Source organism: Thamnophis sirtalis, unplaced genomic scaffold, assembly GCF_051295495.1.
Source record: "Thamnophis sirtalis isolate CommonGarterSnake01/CBP01778 unplaced genomic scaffold, rThaSir2_p1.2 scaffold_5, whole genome shotgun sequence".
Lineage (NCBI taxonomy): Eukaryota > Metazoa > Chordata > Lepidosauria > Squamata > Natricidae > Thamnophis > Thamnophis sirtalis.
The window spans coordinates 126,095,854-126,119,193 of record NW_028261385.1 but is presented as its reverse complement, the minus strand read 5'-3'; the positions used below and the strand labels follow the sequence as shown (position 1 = coordinate 126,119,193).

At 38.5% G+C, this 23,340-nt stretch overlaps 1 protein-coding gene across 1 annotated transcript in view; it reads left to right on the top strand.

Annotated features, from left to right (window-relative positions):
- The window catches only part of MACROD2 (mono-ADP ribosylhydrolase 2), a 1,059,851-nt gene that overhangs the window by 12,158 nt on the left and 1,024,353 nt on the right, over window positions 1-23,340 (top strand). Inside the window, exon 3 of the mRNA XM_087716844.1 lies at window positions 12,598-12,705. Coding sequence (XP_087572970.1) covers window positions 12,598-12,705 — 108 coding nt within the window. The remainder of the gene's footprint in view (window positions 1-12,597; window positions 12,706-23,340) is intronic.

The window sequence follows — 23,340 nt, the reverse complement described above, 5'->3', positions numbered from 1 at the left end:
GGATCGTTTGACCCCCAAAGGGGTCGCGACCCCACAGGTTGAGAACCGCTGGAATAGAGCCAATATCTTTTTGAAAGGCTTGAATTTTCAAATTTTAGAGCTTGAGTCCCTTAGGAATGGAAATATTTTGGTTGCTGTTCCAAATATTGGTATTTGGTATTTTGGTATTTATTCGATTTGTAAGCCGCCCTATTCCCCGAAGGGACTCAGGGCGGCTGAACAAAAACCAGGGGAAGGGGAAAACAAATACAGAAAGTAAGACAAACAGGACAGTGATACAACAATTTAAAAAAGCACAGCAAGCACAACAAATTTGAGAAAGGGGGGGGGACTCAACCCCAGGCTTGCTGGGACAGCCAGGCCTTAACGGCTGTCTGGAAAGCCTGAAGGGTGGCGAGGGTCCAAATCTCCATGGGGAGCTCGTTCCAAATAGGTATTTTTCTCCATTAATAACATTTTTCAGTACCTGGAACCTAATTTTTCAGTAAAGGGAACTATGGTAAGTATGCATGCATTCAATATGGCTTCTACTTGCCACTCTATAAAAGTATAGTATGCATTTTTATTACTAAAATCATCCAGGATTTAATGCCTGAGGCACTGAAATAGTAGGGACAGTATTGTAAGTGCAGCTTGACTGAAACATTAAACTGGAGTAATCCTAAATAGACAGTGAAGTACCATGGATTAACTTAAATAGAAGGTTGTTTTGCTTTGTTTTTTTGAGTAGGGGATCACTTCTAACACAATTAAACTGCATAAAAACTCATTTTAAGATATGTGGGAACCTCTTTATCTTTTCCCTTACTACAGAATGCTGCCTTTCTTTCACTTGAAACAAAAGTGACAGAGCGGGAGTGATGATACCTGCAGGCATTCTTCACATATCAGGGTAGACAGAACCCTGGTGTGACAAACTGTATGCTGCCAATGCAACTAAAGAAATGTAGCCTCCAGTGCTTGCTAATCCTTCATTTACGTTGACGACTGCTGTTTCCCTCAATTTTTAGCTCCTACTGTGCCGTATCATGTGCGCCTTACTTCTTAAGAGCATGGAAGCTTGAAGCATATGTTTTTGAGCCTGAAAAAGTGAGTGGGGATTTTGAAAAGAAAAGAACCTTTTCTGACATTACACTTGGGTAGACTTACCATGCCAGTGGTAGTGAGAAACCTTTCCCTCTAAAGTTGTATTGATGTCAGTGAGCAGCCAGTTGTCTGAAGGTACAGCATTATTACTTGCAGAGAGGAAACACTCTGATGTATAGTTCCATTGGCACAGACTCCTTGACTATATTTGTGTAGCAGGTACTTTTTGCTTACGTTCCACTGTGATTTTTGAATTGTCTTAAAGCAGGATTTCCCAATCCCCATTCTGTGGCCTGCTACAAGTCTGTGGCCTCTTGGGAACCAGGCCGTGCAAGTTGTGGGCGAGTGTGCAAAATTCCATTTGCATATGTGCAGGATTAGGTTGCACGTGTGAAACTATCTCCTCCCTACTGCCTCCTGCTGGCACCGCCGGCCACCACTGCTGGTCCATAGAGCCAGAAAAGTTGGGGATTGCTTAATGGGCTAAAGTCATTTTGACCGCCAGCTATGTCATTCAGGCATATGTATGAGGGTGAAAAAAGATCAGGTAGTGCTTGATTTACAAGAATTCATTTAGTGATGTTTGAAGTTACAATGGCATTGAAAAAAGTGGCTTATGACTGGTCCTCATGCTTATGACCGCTGCAGCATCCCCACCATCCCATGATCGAAATGTGAGTGCTTGCAACCAGCATGTATTTATGATAGCTGTAGTGTCCCGGAGTCATGTGATTGCCATTTTCTTGTCAGTTTCCAACAAGCAGTCAGAAGGGAAGTTGGATTCACAATGAGGTGAGTCACTTAATAACTGCAGTGATTTGCTTACAACAAAAATGGCTCAAGGACTATCTCACTTAGCAATGGAAATTCTAGCCCCAATTGTGTTCGTAAGTAGGGGACTATGGCAGCTTTGAGTATTGAATTAGTTCATGAGAGAAAGTCCATTCAGAAAGTGGTAAGGACAGCTGAGAAGACCGTAGGAAGCTCACTTTCCTGGTATTCAAGATGCTGCTTAAAAGTGCTACGTGCTTAGAGCTCGAAGCATTGTTAGAGACCCCACACATCCACTTCACAGTCTGTTTCTGTTGCTCCCCTCTGGGAGGAGGTTTCAAAGTATTTCTAGCAAGACTATCAGATTCGGTAACAGCTTTGTTTCTTATGCCATCCATCTAGTGAACTCACAAGTTTAGTTTTTCTCGCCCATGTACATGTATACATCTGAACTAGACTGTGTTGTTTCTCCGTGTTATATAATATATGTTGGTGTATGCATAATTTTGTATTTATTTATTTTGTCATGTTTATGTAGTGTATATTGGAGGTGGAGACCCTTTGAGAGCTATATGCAAAACAATTTCATTTTAATGTATGCCTATTAGTGTACATTCAAAGTGACAATAAAATTACTCTAAGTCTAATTAGTTGATTCATTTAAACAGCTCGACATAATTTTCAGGCTCATGTAGAAACCAACAATTTTAATCTTGTCCTTGCTCCAGAATGTCCCCAAGTCATTTGTAAAGAGTGGACAAATGGCTAGTCATAGATATATCTAATTAATCTGTTTCATTTAACTTAACTATTTTTCACATGCTTTTTTTTTTAGACTAATGCATTGAAGTAAGAAAGTGGACAAAAAACTCCCAAACAAATGATTTCAAACTTTGGAATGCATCTGTAGCTTCAAAATATACTCTGTTACAATTTATTCTTATATTTTAAACAGTTGAGGTCTACACTTTAAAACAAAGTGTTTGCAATTTTAATATTTTGAAATCACAATGTAAAAAATTAACTAGAAACTTAGTAAATTATTTGCTAGATATCAGTAACATAAAAATAGAATTCAAACAGCTGAAAGTTAATTTAAAAACTCTAGCATGACAGTTAAATTATGAACTTAAATGTAATAAAGAATATTACTTTAATATTTGATTTCAGTTTAATAATGGATTAAATTAACACATTTTAAATTATTAAAAGTATTATAGACCTTTGAGAAATGCCTCTAATGATTTTATTATTATTTTAGGTGTATATGCTGCTTTTATATGCTTGTTTCTAAGCACCTCCAAACAATAAGATCAAAATTAAATATAAGAATATACAGTATGCATTACAGGTAGTCCTCAATTTGCGACTACAATTTCTGAGCCCAAAATTTCTGTTGCTGTGCAAGGCTGTTAAGTTTGCCCCATTTTATTATCATTTTTGCCACGGTTATTACACAAATCACTGCAATTGCTAAATGAACAATGCAGTTGTTAAGTGATTCTGGCTTTCCCAATTGACTTTGCTTGTCCGTAGCTGGCTGGGAAGGTTACAAATGACTCCAGGACAGTGTAAACTTTCATAAATACATGCCAGTTCTCAAGCACCTGATTTTTAGTTATGTTAGCTTGAGAATGCGGGAACTAAGTGTGAAAATTGGTCATAAGTCATAACTTTTTTTCAATAACATTGTAACTTAGATTGATCATTAAATGAATGCTTATACGTTGAGGACAACCTATACAGTGTAATAATGGGGTAATCAACATCTCATGCACTTTGGGACAATCATAAAACTATTCTTATCACGTGGCTTTATAATGGCTCCCTTCCACCTCCCAAAGGCCTACTGAGACAGCTAGGTTCCACAAAAAAGCTGACAGGATGGGACTCTTTGGGGGAATGCTATCTCAGAGATAGCCTTTCACTGGGATTCCTGAAAATGTCATTCTCTTGAAATGGAACCCAGAGAGAGGTTTGTCTTCCAAATCTTAACAAATTAATAGGGGAAAGGTGAGCCTATAGATATGCCATGAAAGCCATGGAATTATTTAATGGTGACAATCAGCATTCATATTGCATTGGAAACCAACAGGCAGCAAGTACTGCTCTTGTAGCAGAGGTGTTTGTTACATAAGCAGATGGAACAATATCTTTAATTGCTCAAGCCTCTGAATTCCCGACTGGTTGTAGTTTCTGGATGCCCTTCAAAGGCAACCTTGTGGAACACATTGTAGTAATCCAGATTTGAAACAACTGAGCCATAAGTGGCAGTTAGCAAAGCCTCCTGATCCAGGATAGGCCATAATTCATAACAATACACAAAACAGATCTTTTGAAAGGCCATCTTAGCCATAGCTGTCACCTGCTCTTCAAGTCAGATCTGTGAGTCTAAGAGGACACTTATTTATGAACTAGCTTTTTATGAGGAAGATAAAGGGAGGGCCCGCAATCTGGGAGTCCTCCTTGATACGTGGCTTAGTGTAGAAGAGCATCTTACGGCCATGACCAGGGGGGCCTTTTACCAGGTTCGCCTGATATGCCAGTTGCACCCCTTCCTGGATCGGGATGCCCTGTGCACAGTCACTAACACTCTCGTCCTTTCCTGCCTGGACTACTGTAATGCTCTCTACATGGGGCTGCCCTTGAAGAGCACCTGGAGGCTCCAGGTGGTCCAGAATGCGGCCGCATGGGTTGTCATGGGAGTACCTAGGTGCTCCCATGTTAAACCCCTTTTAGGCGGCCTGCACTGGTTGCTGGTTGTTTTCCGGGTGCGATTCAAAGTGTTAATTATGATCTTTAAAGTGCTCCATGGCTTAGGCCCAGGGTACTTGCAAGACCGCCTACTGCCACCGGTAGCCTCCCACCGTCCAGTATGATCCCACAGAGTTGGCCTCCTCAGGGTGCCGTTGGCCAGGCAGTATCGGCTGGCGACCCCCAGGGGGAGAGCCTTCTCTCTGGGAGCGCCTTCCCTTTGGAATGAGCTGCCCCTGGAGCTTCGCATAACCCCCGACCTCCGGTCCTTCCGTTGGCTTTTTCAGCAAGCCGGCCTGGCCTGAATAGAATAAAATAAATTATTAATTTTAAATTGCCAATTTTAATTTAATCCTAAATTTGGTGTAAATTGTCAATTGAAGGTTATTGGATTTCCTATTTAATCTTTTTTAACTTTTGTCATATGTGTTTTTATGTTGTATGCCGCCCGAGTCCTTTGGGAGAAGGGCAGCATATAAGTCCAATAAAACCAAAACCAAACCAAACTGTCCAGTGGACATGAGGGAGTATTTCTGAAACTGGAAGGCTTTGCTTGCAGTATCAATCAGTAATGTTGGGATTGAGTTTATGTTGGTTAATTCCCCTCCAGTCCATGTTAACAGGCATTGAGGCAAACTTCAACTATGTCTCTCGTTGACTCAGAGATGAAAAATACTACTGAATATCATCTGCATATTGGTACTTGACAATAGTTTCAGTAGGAACATCATTGTAGATACTGAGCCACTAAGTTATGAACAGCTTCATAAGTTAATACTGTCATTTTGACTGGGGGGCGAATTGGAGGCCATAATGTTATCAGGTATAATAAGTGCTATGATGGATTATTCTAGTTAATATTCTTGCTGCCTTACTTGTACTGATTAAAGGTATCAGAAGGTGAATTCTTCTTTGCAGATACTGCATAAACTGTTAAGGAATAAAAATTAATTTCATGAGGCTTAAGAAAAGAAATTATTAAAATTCCAGTATGCTCCCTTCAATAGTGCTTGCATCAAAATCTGCTATGGCTTCTCTTCTGCCTCCCCAGCTCCCAGCATACATGCTATTGGGTCATTTTTGTGTCATGCCTAGTAACAATTATTTTTACTTTATCTTTTCTTAATTATATATTTAACTCTAGCATCAAATGACCATAATTAATGTTCATTAATGTAATTGCTGTGAATATAGGTTGACTGTTTCTCTGTTTGAAATAATAGTTCAGCAGATTAGCAAGTACCTAACAGTAGCAATTTAACTTCTCATTGGGGAAATGGTGTATTCTAGTAGTAGTTAGAAAATGAAGATAGCTAAGCTGACACTTCTTGAGCTTTCCCAACACACTCACTCACTCACTCACTCACTCACTCACACTCTCTCTCTCTCTCTCTCTCTCTCTCTCTCTCTCTCTCTCTCTCTCTCCTTCCCTTCCTTCCCCTTCCCCTCCCTTCCCCATTTTTATAATAAAGGATCTTAATTAAATAATATCATGTTTATTTAATTAGGAATTTTAATTAGATTATAGAGATTTCAGTTTGTTTAGCTGCTATCATATTTTTATTTTGTGAATGTGTTGTATGTCACTCTACTTAGAACTGTAACATTCTTTTACACATAACTTCATTAAAAATAAAATCATAAAAACCATTCAAATGGGAAAATGGGCTCCATTAGGTAGTATTCTGTTGATTATAAAGATGAAGACAGCAGTATGCACCAAAGGATAAATTTTCTCACAAACTGTTCAGGATTACATTGTATTGTTATAACTGTATTGGTAGATATTTTTGTACTGAATATTTGCTGATAGTTTTGCACGAGGTGTTTCCTGTCAGGCCCAAATAACAAAGAATGATATGATGTGTTATTACTTAGTTTCCGTTATTGTTTTTCACCTATAGACAGGATCTTTTATAGCTTCAATCTTTGCAATGATTTGTTGGTAGCAAAATTCATCTCAGAACATGCTAACAATTGGAGAATGCATAACTATCATTTTATTAAAACAAGCAGGTGATGTTAAGACACAGTTCTATTGCTATCATGAATGAAGAATGCGAGAGGCATAATAGAGTTCTTATGTAATATTACAGAGATTAAAGATTTCATTGTATTAATTTGATTCAGTGACAGACAATTGGTTTTCAACTAATAAGGGGTGTGAGTATAATGCACAGAAATATGGCCTTCTCCGTGTCCTCAAGGATTATACTTTGTGATACAGGGTTCTTAACCTTTGAAAAATGGGGTTGCTTTCCTGTTGATATTCCAACAATTTGATATTAAATATTATGAATAGAAGAAATTGTGAAGACACCCATGATGAGCATCCTTGAATACCGCTCATCCTTGAGCAGTTTATAGAGACATACAGTTTGCGAATCAAAAGCTATTCATTGGGATAAGTGTTAGCTCATTCCAGATAGATATACAAGCAAGTTAAGGTAGAGTACATGCAGAATAAGGAAACCTTTGAAAAGTATCTTCTATTGTCTAATCTTCTCTTGATTTTATTTTACAATCCTTTTGAGAAAGTGCTAGTTACCTCATGGTAAGTTAACCATTTATGTTTACTTATAATTTCTTATCTCTAATATGCTTCTTACTTTAAAAGCTGCAAAGGTGTTTTGGGGTGCAACCTAAATTCTGGTCACAATTGCTGCTATAATCAGAGCAATTACCTGTACAGATTTCCTTCACTCTGTGCTGGATTCTCTAAAAATCTTACATAAAGTAAATAAAGCAAAAAAAAAAAAAAAAAGTGGAAAAAATGGGTTGATGGATAGGGTGTCAAATTTTGTAACCCAGGTGCATTGCCACACCTGGTTCTGAATTTTTAAAGCTTTATTCTTAAGCACTATCAGTTGCTCAAACACATTTCCTTCCTTGTCTGCTATCCTATGTATAGTGAAAGCATTTTCCTTCAATTGTTTTTACAGCTAGATTTCTCATATGCATAGTTATCATAGTAGACAAAGGTACATTACCGTAAATGTTACTAGCATTCTTTATTATGTTGTGCACCATAGATTTGTTCAGGTTAAAAGCTTGTCCTAAGGCTGAAAATCTTTTACCAGCGTTGGTGAACAAAATATAGGTAATCTTTGCTTTGCTTGTTCAGCAACTGTTTGAAGTTATGATGGTGCTGGAAAAATAATGTTACAGTCAATTTATGATCATTTGTTACCTCTGCAGCATCCTACAGTCAAATGATCATCATTACAGTCAGTACATGGTGTTCCTGTCTACCCTGTGCTTTTTTATCCCCAGCCCTCACCCCCACTGAGTACAGAGGCAGTGATTTTATGAGAATAAGCTTGTTTGCTCTTTAATCATGCTGGCAGCCATGGGCTGGGATAGGAATAGGGGTAGAAGCATTTGGGGTTGTGACTAAATAGGGAAAGTGACTCTAACAGATTCCAAGAAAAACATCAGAACTCTTTGTCCAGAAGAGTACAATGCTAGGAATAGCTAAGATACTGCACAGAACCCTCAAACTCCAAGGCCCTATGGTAGAGGACCCGAGATTGAGGAAGACACAGGCCACCCATACGGGTGAGAAGGTAATATTTTTCAAGAAATATTTTTCCTAATGTTTTCCTGCAGGGACCAATTTCCTCCCTCCCCCCTTCTGCCTCCCATTAACTCAGTGCTTATCCATTTGGTTGTACTAGGAATTGATTGACTGGCTTGCCACCTGAGCCTGACCATGGGCTTAGAGAGAGTGACTGGCCCAAGGTCACCCAGCTGGCTTTTATGGCTAAGTGGGGGTTGGGGACTAGAACATACAGTCTCCAGGTTGCAATATAGCAATAGCAGTAGACTTATATATCGCTTCATAGGGCTTTCAGCCCTCTCTAAGCGGTTTACAGAGAGTCAGCATATTGCCCCCAACAATCTGGGTCCTCATTTTACCCACCTCGGAAGGATGGAAGGCTGAGTCAACCCTGACTCAAGGTTCCTACTCTGGTCCTTTAATTATTAGACCAAAGTATAAAGGTAAAGGTAAAGTTCCCCTTGCATATATGTTCTAGTCGTTCCTGACTCTAGGGGACGGTGCTCATCTCCATTTCAAAGCCGAAGAGCCAGCACTGTCTGAAGACATCTCCGTGGTTATGTGGCTGGCATGACTAAACGCCAAAGGCCCATGGAATGTATGCGCAGAAGCAAAAAACAAGATAGAACCAGTTCAAGGGCATGGCCAGCCGAGTTATTACCTACTCGGCTGAACCGGTCTGAACCGGTAGGAACCCACCTCTGCTTTCCACCAAAAGTGGTTCCTATTTTTCTACTTGCATTTTTACATACTTTCGAACTGCTAGGTTGGCAGAAGCTGGGACAAGTAATGGGAGCCAAAGTATACATATATTTATTTGTACACATATATTTAAATCCTTTTTATTTCATCTAAAGTTGTATAGTTGTACACTCCATTGAACAAGAGGAGACTTTCATTTATTAAACTTGTAGAAAATGAAGTATTCTACTAGAAGTTGTTTGACAGATGGACACAGTTTTAATAAGTCTAGAATATCAGGAATTCCAAAGTGTGTTTCCATACTTGGACAGCTAGTTCATTTGCTGAAACGCAAAGCTATACTTTAGTTTGTTTTTCGATTATACTTATGCTTTTTTATGAATCAATAAGATTTAAAATGTACTAATTTTCGAGCACAAATGTTTATCGTCTTGATTAATACTCCCTCTGGTGGTATACTTTGGAGTCTGTAGCATATCCATTTTGGTCCTGAAAGGGTTTTGTTATTAATAAACTTGATGAATCTATTTATGCTACAATTGTGCCTGTGATCATAATTAACTTTCTATATTTTATAATAAAATAGATGGAAAATGTCTTATATTATTGGCCTGCTGTCATATGATTTAGTACTGTGTTCTCATAGAAAATCACCAGCACAAAAATAACTCTATAAACAAATACTGATGTAACAACTCTGTCAGTAATTTCCTGGGGAGCTGTGGTATTTGTACTGCTACCAATCAGATTGTGATATTGTGTATTAAGGTTTGAGTTACCAATTGGATGTGTTAACATCAACTTGTTAGCTGGTAGGAATAATTGTGTTTTATATAACAGCTGTAATGTTTTTCAAATACACACCTAGTCTTGCACATTATATAACCTGCACAATTATTTGCTTCAAAACTGTGCATTGAATGCTGCATGTAAATTTTCTGAATGGAATGGCTAAGATTTGCTTAAACTTTAATGTTGGAAGTCTTGCAAAATACCATTATTGTAGATACTGGTCCCATTAGCACATTGTAGGGAACCGGATAGCTTGTTTTGGGTTTGGTTGCTGTTCTTTTCTGGGTAATACAGAGATGATAACCCTTTGGCTACTTTTAATAAGAGAATTCAGTAGTGTATGATGTTAAATTCTAAATACAAAAAGGATTGCATTTTCATTGCTTTTATAAATAAGTACTTAATGTTTGCTTAGTTTTTCAAAGGTGATGGTATAAGATGCACTTAGTGTATGCATACCTCTCCTGCTAGGCCAGGGGTGTCAAACCCGCGTTATCATGGCATTATCATGTATCAGGACTTTTTTCTTCTTTGCTAAACTTGCCATGGGTATGGGCAGTGTGTGACGTATCTGGCCCGTGGGCCGGGAGTTTGACAGCTATGTGCTAGGCAATCCCTTTTCAAAAGTTATAGAATAAGTACAGAAAATGGAATTCTCAGGTTATTCATGGCTTCTGGGGGACACAGAAGAATAAGACACAGCAATCTTGCTTTGTTACATTTCCCTCATGGAGCATTCCTTTATCTCTGGAGAAGTTTGTATTCTTATCTAATGCTAGTTTCAATGAGCTCTCCCAAAGAAATTTGCAACATGATCACAGAGGTAATAAAATGGCCAATTGGAAATTGCAGTTATAAGGCTTGGTGAGTAATTAAGAGTCTGGGGAAAACATTAATTGTTTGATTCAATAATTAGGATTTTTATTGTAAGGTGGATAGGCCACAGATAAAAAAAGACCTGTCATTCAGTAATACATCTGTGAAGTTTTGAAGATGATTTGAATGCACAAGAACGTTAAATATGTGTTGTGGCACTATGCAAAGACATCATTTGTGGAACAGACCACAACTAATTCACACTGCAATCTTAATCAGTGCAATTGGAGCTCTATAGGGCGGAAATGGGCTAATTAAATACTTTGCCAGGCCAGTATTCTTTCACTTGATAAAATCAAGCACACCATATCATCATTTTGGAGATTATCTTCTGCTTTGTTAGCCAAGTAAAAAGCTATACAAGTTACAGATTTCATAGTGAAATAAAGGCTTTTTGATTTCCTGTTTGATTGTTTTACTAAAAATCTAATGACCTATACAACACATGACATAATACAAACATACAAATACATGGTCATGATCAAATTTCAAGTGCTTGGCAACTGGCATGTATTTATGACAGTTGTACTGTTCTGAGACCACAGTTTGTAAACTTCTCAGCTGGATTCTGATAAGCAACATTAGTGGGGGAAGATTTGTATAATGGCCATATAATTCACTTAACAACCACAGAGATTGGTTAAACAACTGTGGCCGAAAGGTTGTTAAATAGGGCAAACTCAAAAACTGCCTTGGTTAACAACAAAAACTTTGAGCTCAATTGTCATTATAACTTGAGGACTACTTGTATCCTTTTAGGTTTCGTAAACAGAAACAAAAAGGTGAACATAAGCAATAAATCAGTGATGTGCGGTGAAGTTTATGGCTGGTGAGGCAGTCCTCTCCCCCGGCACCCCACTGATTAAAGCGCTTTCTTTTGCCCGCAGCAGAGCTCAGCGCTTTCAGTGGGGTGCGTGCTGGGAGGAGAGGAGAGATTCTCCCAGCATGCACCCCACTGATTAAAGCGCTTTCAGTGGGGTGTGTGCCGGTAGAAGAGGAGAGATTAAAGCGCCCGAGGTGGGCGAAAGAAAGCACTTTAATGAGTGGGGTGCATGCCGGGAGGAGAGGAGAGATTCCTCCCGGCATACACCCCACTGTTTAAAGCGCTTTCTTTCGCCCGCACCTGAGGCGGGCGAAAGAAAGCCGTGAGGAGAGGAGAGAATGTCTCCTCTCCTCCCGGCATGCACCCCACTGATTAAAGCGCTTTCTTTCACCCACCTGAGCAGAGCTCTGTCCCACATAAAAAATAAAGTGCCAGCCTGCGCGCCAGCAGAGGCAGGTAAAACACACACACACACACACACACACACACACACACACACACTACTTACAATAACACAATTACTTACAAATTACATTAATTTTGAATTACTTCCCCCTCCCTCCGACCCACATACCTTTTCCAGCTGTGTCACAGATGATTTCAACTGTGCTCTTGTCTGCCATGATGAAAATGTAAAAAATGTAAAAAGAAAAAGGCAAGAGCTGCTGCTGCCAGAGCCTCCAACGGATGACTCTGCTTAACTGTTTAAAAAAAGCCTCTAAAAAAAGTGCCCTCTGCAGGAGGAGGCAAGAGAACCACGTGCCTCCTTTGCATAATAAATTTTTCGCCTTTTAACCCTTGCTTAACTCTGCTCAAGTGATCATAAAGGTAGATTAAAGGAGGCATGTGGTTCTCTCGCCTCCTCCTGCAGTTAAGGATTAAGCAGAGTCATTCACTGTGACTCTGGCAGCAACTACCTCAGCCTTTTTCCTTTTTTTTTTTTCCCCTTTTCATGATGACAGTAGTGAGGCCCTGCCTCCCCTGACTGCATGTCCCTGCAATAAATACATGTTGGGGTTGAACTGCTTTGTACATTGAAACTCATATGGCATAGTTTATATTTATATTTGTATATATTAAGTATTTGAGTATGCAAATTTATATATATATATTTGTAATATTTATTCTAATGTTTATGGTACTAAACTGATAGTAGGTAAATTGGCTTTTTTTTTCATTTTCCAACATAAGGGGATGGCTACCATTCTGTAAATACTTTTCTATTTCTTTACAGAAGAAAACACCAATGAAGCTTTCTTGCTGCAGAAAAGTCTTAGTGAAAAAGTTTCCCTATACAGAGGTGATATCACAGTGCTTGAGATTGATGCCATAGTTAATGCTGGTAAGTTTTATAATACTTTTCATGTCATATTTAGTTTCTTAGTTGAGTGTTCTAAGAAACTTCTGGAAATTTCCACAATAATGCGTGTGTGTGTGGGGAAGTGGCCTTAGTTGATGCTAAGAATATTGAGCTGCGATGGTGCACTGGTTAGAGTGCAGTACTACAGGCTACTTCTGCTGATAGCCTGCAATTTGGCAGATCAAATCTCACCAGGCTCAAGATTGACTCAGCCTTCCATCCTTCTGAGGTGGGTAAAATAAGGACCCAGATTGCTGGGGTCAATAGGCTGACTCTGTAAACGGCTTAGAGAAGGCTGTACAGCACTGTGAAGCGGTATATAAGTCGAAATACTATTGCTATGCTAGTAACATTCTCTATTGTCAGGTATATCCAAGGAAATTCAAATTTGTGGCCTTATAAAATAGATGAATGTCTATTGTTTTGTTGAATGCTTAATTTTAATTTAATGTCTGCTGGTCAGTTGAGTAATGAACTAATGCTTTACAATGAAATGTATCCTTCTTTTCAAATTTTACTGAGCTTTCTGTCAGGAACCGTCAGAATGATTTTTGTGTGGTTGAGATATATTATGAATGGGATAAATGAGTTTTTTTTTTAAATATGGAAAGGATTCCTACAAAGTGGACAGCATTCATTATCTTTATGTGGCTATATTTATTTAAATAAATATATATTAGTTTGCAATATATTTTGTTCTTACTATTAGATCTTTCTTTTTCCCAGAATTGTGGCTTGAATTTTGGTTGCAGATGATTTTACAGTTTCTCAAATTTCTTATTTTTAAAAGATTTTGTAAAAATTTCCTCATATTCCAAAATTATATGCAAGAAATGCCTTGCATATGTGTCTTGCACTCCAGAAGATGCAACTAATTTATCCAAAGCTTTGGTTCTGTTATTATCACTGTAGTTATGAACTGATATTAAAGTAATGATGGTCAAAGATAGTTAATCTTATGCTGTATTCAATATCAAACCAGAATTTGAAATTTCAGGTACTCTGTCTAGATGTATTTGCAGTATATATCTGGAGGGCACTAGATTGGGAAAAACTGAGCTAATTCATTATCTTTCTTTTTTTATATATAAATTTATTAAAAAAAAATAAAGGGAACATAAAAACTAACACAAATACAGAAGCAAAGAAAACTTCCCTTTTTTTATACCTCTGCAATTGGGGCTTCTGTGCATCATTCAGACTTTTCCTATGTGCTATCCAGGACTTTGTTTTGTAAAAGAAGGACCCAGCTAGTGTGTAAAAGAAAATTGTTGCATGAAATATAGGCCATTTTGGCATGAACAGAGATCCTGAGTTGGGCGCAAATGGAGGCTCCAGGTGTACTGCTGTGAAAGACGTCAGTGAGAAAAAAAATACTCTGGCTGATCCAGTAGAGGTGTGTGTTGTAGTGCAGAGTACCACAACCTTTTTGGCTTTGCGGATCAGCAGAGGGGAGAGGGGATGTTCCACGTGAATAGTGTGCAAACACGTGTGCAGCTCCCTTTGTATGAGTGGCGAGCACACACGCCACTTGCACAAATGGAGCATGCGCACACACGCTTACCCACTGCTTGCGCAAGTGGGGATGTGCCCACGTGCCCACCACTTCCACAATCAGTTCCAAACAACTAAAGGTCCAGTAGTGGGCTGTGGCCCAGGGGTTGGGGACCTCTGTTGTATAAGACATGGTGGCAGTGGGCAGGGCCTGGTGGGGGATGCAGTGGGGAGGAAGGTGGAAAAAATATGGTTGTAAATTCAGGTGAGTCCGAGTGTGTCTGAATTTTTTTTTTGTGACGTGGGAGCACTACAAAGCTGGAACTTTGAAAACTAATTATAAATCTCTTTGTTCAGTGTTGTCATAACTTTGAATGTTTGCTAAGTGAATAGATGTTAAACAAGGACAATCTGTACTTTTAAATTTAGTTATTGTATTTCCTGCAGGTTTATAAGCTACTTAATTTCTACAGTACTCTAAGAAAAATTCACTGCAGTATAGTAAACAAGAAAACGAGAACAATAAATGATAACATAATATAAAACAATAATATTAAATCCAGATCCATTCCATTTAAGAATGTCATTCTCAGTAAAAACACTCACCTAACCTACATCAGGATGCGGACCCCACCATTCTATCAGTTCCTGAACACTTTCTGAAATAGTCAAGTTCTAAATGTCAATAAGATGAGTACTTATATGACCTTGGGCATGGTGCTACTCCAGATATTAGGCAAAGCACATAATAACAAGATCTGGCAATGGCTAAGAGCAGGCAAGTTGAAAATAGAGACCAAGGGACTAATTCTGGCTGCACAAGACCAAAGCCTTAACCACAAATTCATATAAAGAGCTGTGGTGGTACAGTGGTTAGAATGCAGTACTGTAGGCTACTTCTGTTGACTGCTGCTGCCAGCCGTTTGGCAGTTTGAGTTTCACGGGCTCAAGGTTGACTCAGTCTTCCCTCCTTCCGAGGTGAGTAAAATGAAGACCCAGATCATTGGGGAAAATATGCCAAATCTGTAAACCACTGTAAAGCTCTATGAAGCAGTATATAAGTCTTAAGTGCTATTGCTATTGCTAAATCCAAAATTGAGAAGACAGCAAGGGATGCACCTGCAAAGAAGCTGAAGAGTGGATCAGCTGCAAGAAGATTGCACAGACTGACTGACTACAAACAAGGGCATGACAAAATAGTAACAATGGTACATTGGAATATCTGCAAGAAACACTATTTGCCTTTAAGCAAGAACTGGTGGCGGCCACAGAATACCCAAAGTAATAGAAAATGAAGAAGCTAAAGTGCTTTGGGGTCACATAGCACTCAGACTTAACAATTATTGATAAGAAAGACAAAAACAAAAGTCTGGTTAGTGGACATGGCAGTCCTTGGAGAAAGCAGACTATAAGATAAAGAACTTGAAAAAAAACCCCAAAATCAAAGACCTGAAAACAGAAGTAGACGACAGGTAAAAAGAAAGCAAAGATAGTACCCATAGTGATAGGTGCTTTCGGTGCAATCCTCCCAAAAACATGAGCACTACTTGAATACCATCAGCATAGACAAAATTACCACCAGTCAATTGCTTTTATCCTACGATGATGCCCCAGGTCATTGGGAAGATTTCGATAGATGCCAAATCCAGTCTAAATATCTGGTTGATTCTGTGACCAATCATATTTTTATTAAACTTTTATGGTATCTAATTAGAACTCTAGAAACCACTTCTTATGAATGATTCAGGGCTAGAAAATGGCTGGACCGCTGCTCAAAATGACTAGATTGACATGGTCCAGATCTAGAAAAAGGAAAACAGAAGTTTGTCAGTTTTTCTGGCATGATTCACCATGGTTCACTTCTTGAATAAAGTTTTTTTTAATATAACTGCTAACCACATCCAACTTTGCCTAGTTTTTTTCAAGATCAGTTAAAGCTGGTTAGGTGCTGCCACCTGCTGTTAGACTATTTCAGTTACTGGAAGTTGTACATTATATTCTTAATATCTGTTAATATGAGCACTCCTTTAAAACTGAGGTTTAGTGGCTATCTCTGTATCTTACAATAGCCACTTGTCATGTCTACTGTACATTATGTGAAGAAGTATCTATCTTAAGTTTTCCACAACTCTGTTCCAGTGTTTGATCGTATGTTCTAATAATTTCAGAGAAAGCCTTTTTCTACCAATTTTCCCCCCACAACATGAATAATTTATCTTATTTCCAGCAAAAAAACCACATCTCTTTCTTCAAAAGGGACTTGCTCCAGCGTTTTGATAATCTCAATTGCTCTTTTCTGCATTTTTTCAATATTTCAGTAGATTTTTGAAAACTGAACTTAAATAAAAGAGCAGGAGTAAGATCATATAAGAAACACCCATTAAAATATAGGTTGTTCTTTTAAATTGCACAGAGCATAAGATTTTATTGTTTGAGTTTTCCCCTGGTTTCCTTTGATCTTTAGAAAGTTTCTGGTTTGTTATATTATAATTGTATGAACTATAACTTCCCTGTCAAGTCAAAAATTAAACTTTAGGGGAGAAACAGGGTGTTTATAGGTTGAATTGTGAACTGAATATATTAGCTCTGAATTATGTTTAAATGAATATGTTAGTAAGGTCTGTTTACTAAGTTACACCTCCCTGTATGAGCAGCTTGTTAATGCATAATCAGTCACTAAGATTGCTATGCATCTGAAGCTTAATGAACAGGTGAAGGGAAAAGGGGAATTTAAATCTGAAATTGATCTGACAGCCTATCTCTGATTACTAATCCATTTCATTTGGCAATGTAATTTATCATATAGTTAAAATTGTCTACTTGTTGCTTTCCAGAAGGAAATTAATTCAGAAGCACGCCCAACAATATTAGACTAAACCAATCTATTTAAATATTGCAGCAGTGCCACAAAAGGAAATGCTATATTGGGAGGATGCCTTTGAAAAGTAATCATTCTTGATTTTAAATTGGCGTAGACAGAAAAACCAACTACGTGTGGTCTTAAAATTTTTGTTCTTCACCACATTATTCACATATGATAAATAACACATTTATACTGAAAAGGATTAGAGGTTTTTTCGAGTGTTCTGGGTTGAAACAGTATGAGTACTGAGGGGCTGAAAATGTTTTTGCTACATTCCGAGTGATGTTTAGGGATGCTGTCTAGCACTAGGAAGCAAAAGAAGTCATCTCAGAATGAGTGACACTACTATTCGTAAGTGGAGTTATAACGAGAGGGTGCAAATTGCTATAAAAGCAGATGTTAGAAGTGGATGGGCAAAGCTTTCAGGTTTCTCCAGGTTTGCTCTGCAAAAGAGATATTATTATACCTTTCCTCCAAAATTGCAGAGGGTAAAACATTAAAGGACGCTAGGGGAAAAAGCTCTGCAGTGCATTAGGCAGGTGATACTGAGTAGGTAATTGGTTAAAGTTCCCTCTTTATTAATTCCCAATGCTCCTCTCCTAATTTGTCCTCTTCTACCTGAAAACTGTGTCAAGTAGCTACTGCTGTATTGCTCTTCTACTTCTTGGACTCACTGTGACCAGGAGGACTGTGCTTAGGGAGCTATATATTACTTGTTCTAGGAAAAGGAAGAATTATTAAGAAGGATCATGGCAACCAATACATGACTAGAAAAATGGAGTTTGAGTAAAAAATAAAGCCAGTCTATGTAGGACTTAGTTTCCAGGAGTATCATCCTGATTTCCAAATGAATTGTTGCACATTCTTGATTCAGCAAGATACTCAGAAGATCACTGATAAGGATCTGGACTGAATGATATCTAAGGATTTTAAGTTAGTGTATGTATATACCTGACAGCTATATAACATCTGGGAAATAGGTTTAGCTTTAAACAGTTTTATAGCCACAGGCATGTTCTTGTCTCCTCTAGTATAAAAAAGGACCAGTATGACTTAATGCTATTGTTAGCCTCATCAGAAATGATTTCATTTGCTTGCACTAGACTCTTGAGTATTGAAATACTATACCAAGATATTTGAAGAATGAAGCCAACGAGATTATTCTTCTCCTTTGATGTGTGGTTGGCATTGCAGAACATCAATTCCTTCAAGAGTTCTCTAATTTTGGTTTTAGAATAGTTTATTGTGTGCCTTTCTTTTGTACAGTTATCTGCTAAGATCCATACTCTCCTATGAGGCTAACTTGAGTTAGAGAACGGACAGCCATAACATTGGCACCAGCAATCTATTATTAAATTTTGGTGACAGCAGTGGGTAGCATTTTGTCTTCTTAGGACACTAGCTATTGAATGCACATACATATTGAAGTGTGTGTGGGGGGAGAAGATATACAATCCTGCTTTATTGCTTTCTGGATTGAGATATCTTCAGAGAGGTGACTGCTACTATCATGTCCACTTTGTGTCATGGTGTTTTCATGCAACATCCTAGTTAGATAAGAAACCTCCATTTTAGAGGAATGAAACAGCTTCTACCACAGTGTTTCTCTAGGGATTGAAACAAAGGGTAGTTTTAAATCAGTGAAGACAACAGATAAGAAGTATGAGTAAACACACGAGTATTTCTTTACTAGAAACTGCAGAAAGGCATATTGGTTGCCTACTTGTTTACTGAGTATAAAATTATCCTGTTTTAATCTTGGACCTTCTAGAACAGGGGTGTCAAACTTACATCATCACAGTTGCATCATGTGACATATCGGGACTTTTTTCCCCTTCACTAAACCGGGTGTGGGCAACACATGGGCCGGGAGTTTGACAGCCCTATTCTAGAAAGAAAGGTGCCTATGCTCAGGTGGTAATATGTAAGCAGCTACTTGGATGATAATTGGAAGAGTTAATACTGTTACTTTTCTTGAAAAGTGGGGCAGAATGATCTCAATCTTCAGATATTTGGAAGGTGTTATTAATATGTATGATTATAGAAGCCAAAGGGGGAATTGGTTTCTAATAGTGTGGCAGTCATCATGTCACTGCTGGGGATTTCCCCATTATTAACTGATTAATTAGTTTAACAGTTTTCAAATGAGAGACTGATGGCCAGAAAGGAATACCTTTTAGGAACATCGATTGAGGACAAGGACTGGTAGGAATGAACAATATTGCTGTTAATGTAGCCTTACAATAAAGTAAAATTAGTTAATTTGGTCTTGTTTCCTGTCTGGTCTACCTAGGAAGGCTGACATCAATCTTGCAAGTTTCATAGCACAGATTTCTCCCGCCCAGAAGTGGGTTTCTGTCAGTTCATCCGAGATTGGGCAAACCGGTGGTGGCTCCACCCATCCACCCGGACGCTTCTGTGCATGCACAGAAATTTTGTGCAAGAGTGTGCACACGAGCAAACTAGTAGTAAAATAAATTGAAATCCACCACTGCTCCCTCCCCCCACCTTATTCAGCCTGATAAGCTAGGAAGAATCCCTTTTGGGTTTTTTTCTCTGCCTGTAGTTCGGCTGTAGGCTATGCCCACTCTTATCTAATTATTCCCTAGGCAGCACCCCTCTGTCCTACCCTCATCTTCCCCAAACTATTCCCACATATTATTGCTGTGGGTGAGAGAAGCTCAACGGGAATGAATGGCTTATTGGAAGTGGTGTAATTTTTCCAGACATCTGTTTTTTTTTAATTTCCCTGAATACTGTTTTTATATTGTTTATATTATATTGTTTTGGTCCTATATTGTATGTTTCCAAGAGTCATAATGGAATCAGGGAGGCTTATGAATCCAATAAATACATAAATAGAGCGGTTATTACATGTTTGTAATGGATTGCTTGCTGCATACTGAATCTCTGGAAGATAACAGTTAATGAAAATGAATCTGGATATTCAGTGAGGGGGTTGTATATTGGAACAATTGCCAATTACGTTAGAAGGACTCTTGCCTTAGAAAGAGAGTTACTGTCGTTTTGTCTATCATGCTGCCACAAACAATTTTCACATAAAAGAGAAACCTGTTGACTTTGCACATAAAGCATTTTTGCCTATATTGAAGTTAATAGTTTGACTATTCTTTGTATGCTGAGATTGTGTTGTTAATCTCTACGTATATATGACCCAGCAGTAACCAATTTAAGAGATTTTCTGAGGCTAAATATAAGAGTTAGTATGGGAAGCATTGGATTATGATAACATTGGAGGTTTTTTGTTTGTTTGTTAAATTTGAAAGATCCATTAAATCCATCTTTTCTTTAAAAGCTAAACTATTGGAACTGGTAGCTTGGTGTGTCTCTTATAGATACATAAGGGAATTTTTATAGCAGTACTGTATTTACCTTTACAAAGTCTAAAGATTTGACATAAAGTGGAGCTTGGAGTATCCCTATATTTGGAAACTAGAGATCTATTATCATTTTTGTTAGCAGAAATAAAAGAAATGTATATCTAATTAGCAAGCCACAACAGAAATGAATTTTTAAAAAGTTACAGAATAGCTTGGTAATAGCATGTATGTCATCATGGCCTTTCTATTATTTTGAAATCTCACATACTGAATATATTATTCTTTCCAGGATTGTTAGCATTAGAAGACCTATGTCATGTCAGGCAAAATCTGACTTTGGAATTCTTATATGAAATTGTACAATATTTCTGTGATGTGTTTTATTGCTTGCAGGTTTATGGGAAATAGATGACTGTCATGTAAAATTGCTGACACATTTAATTCAGTACAGTCTAAATATCAGGAATCATGCATAAAGTTTACAAAGCAACCAGAACTGGAAGAAAAATAAAATAAAAATAAAACTGGTTTCAGTAGAGATAGTCTACTGAATCTGCTAGTTATCATCATGCCTGCTGTTCATGAAAATTGACCAAGATATTTGTAAAACGCTGTGCTTTTTCATTGTTTACACCATGTGTATGCAGTTATTGCTATTGTTGCCAGAAGCTCTGGTTAGCTTTTTTTTTTTTTGGTGGGAAATAAATCATGAGTACATTAGCAATCCTGCAAGCTATTTATTTGAGGGCTCTTGTCACACAGAAAATAGAAAAGTAAAAGTGGTGCGAATATATAAATAATGTGGTTATATGACTTTGTGCTTACATATTGAAGAGTAGGAACATTGGAGACATATTTATAACCTTCTGCATACAATAAGCTTCTGTGAGAACTTAATAGCATTGTTGGCATATATGTAGGTATAAGTTTAAAAAAAAAGTCAGCTTTATCTAGTGATGATATACTACAGTAGGTTGCTGTTCTTCCAGTAGAAGATATTGTTAGTCCATAGCATGATTTTCCACTCACATTTCAGATCTGCTCTGACAGGTTGATGTATTTTCTGGTGCAAATTTGGGAAGCACATAGAGGATAAAATGGGAAGAGTAATAGGATGGGCCATTGTGTGAGCAGGAAACCAATGAAGTAAATTTGGATATAGTTCATTTATCTTCAAAAGGCAGGATTTGTAATCCTTCCAGAATTTACCCTCAATATTAGAAAGTCAGAATGTGATACTTACTTTTTGCCTAATTATTCTTCATGGTGGCAGTTGTTTCAGATTAGAATTATTTTAATATAAAAATTTCAAGATTAAAAAAGTTTTTCTATGTAGCTATTTTGAAAATATTTTGCTTCTTTTCAGTTTTATTTCTGGATTCATCATTATCTTATTCTGAGGTTGCTGTGTTAATTATAACAAGGTAACAGAGAATAAAATAAAGTGAAACACAAAGTCAGCCATCCAAATAATACAAGTTACCACTTTGTTCTGATAAAAATTGATTCAATTTATTTCCTTTTTCCATAGTTGCAGTAAATTTAGAAAGATGTTAGGGTTATTGTCTCGGCTGTAGATTTTTAAATGTTCTACAAGCAGAATCCAACCAATAACCACAACTGGGAGCAGAATTTCTACTGCTAAATAATGCAGTCTTAAAGTGAGATGGTATGTGACCACCTGGTATAGGGACAGAAATCCTGACAATCATTAAACAAAGTTCACCAGATGTTAGCCGAGGCCCATCCCAATCCAAGCCATTCCAGGTTTGTGCCTCCCAGATCCGAGTCTCAGTAAAACAAGTGACTGCCTCTAACTTCTCCCACCAGCTTATCATCGCACAGTTTCTGGTCTATTGGTTGCCCTACATCCCTCCTTGTGAGCCAGAAAACAGCCTCAGAACTGTGCTGTGAAGTTGCTTGCTGTGTTTGTTGTGGCCGCCAGCGGCCAGCAGAGGTGACAGCAGATTCGGACAGTGAGGAGGTTGGAGAGGAAAATGGGGCAGTCTGGAGAAGGCTGTGATGAGTTCTCTTCGTCGGAGGCAGAGATGAGGCCAGAGCCATTTGATAGATATCAGCTGCCTTCAGAGTCAGACGTCAGTGAGGCAGATGAACAGCTGGACAATGGTCCCAGTGTGCGCATGCACAGAGTTGCCAGATGAAGGGAACATCTAATGAACAAGGGTCGATTTGGGAGTAAAGCCGTAGGTGGCTCCTATAGGGAATAAAAGAAGAGCGAAAGAGGAGGGGTGTTAGCAGGAGACAATTAGTTCATTCCTGCATTCTTGCCAAGTATTGCAGTATCCGAAAGATATCGGCCTGGCCACTCTCCAAGCCTGATAACGTCGGTAATTGTGAACTATCTTGAAAGACTGTGGGCCGGGACTTTGCTGGAGAAGAATACACTGTAAATTAAATAAAAGGGGTTTGTTGGGACGAGGACTCGGCTTTGTGCTGCTGGGAAAGCCTAGATCAGAACAGTGCTGTGACTCAGGGGCTTCTTGGCACACCACAGCTCTATGGCTGCAAGTAGCCCCCGAGCTACAGTACAACACGAAACAGCCATTGCCCTGGAAGGCTTAGCTGCCCCAGTCCATCCCAAGCCAAAGTTGCCTTTGCCCTTGCCACCATACACTGCAAGACCTCTGCGCTCTGCCACCCCAGCTGACATTCTCTATCTTCTTGCTTCTAATGGTGAAAAGGCATCCCGAGCCTGGCTCTTCATGACAAGAAGCCCCTTTGGCTGTGTTGCTGGGCTAAGCTGTGGTTGGCCATCCAGGTGTGCCACAGCTATGGGGCTAATTCTTGCTTTCTTTCTTGTTTGCTCTGCAATTCTGGAGCTTCTGCTTGCTTTGCTAGGGCTGAGTTTCTGGGCACACCATTGCTTAAGGGTTGCTTTTTGCTTACTTGCTTGTTTCT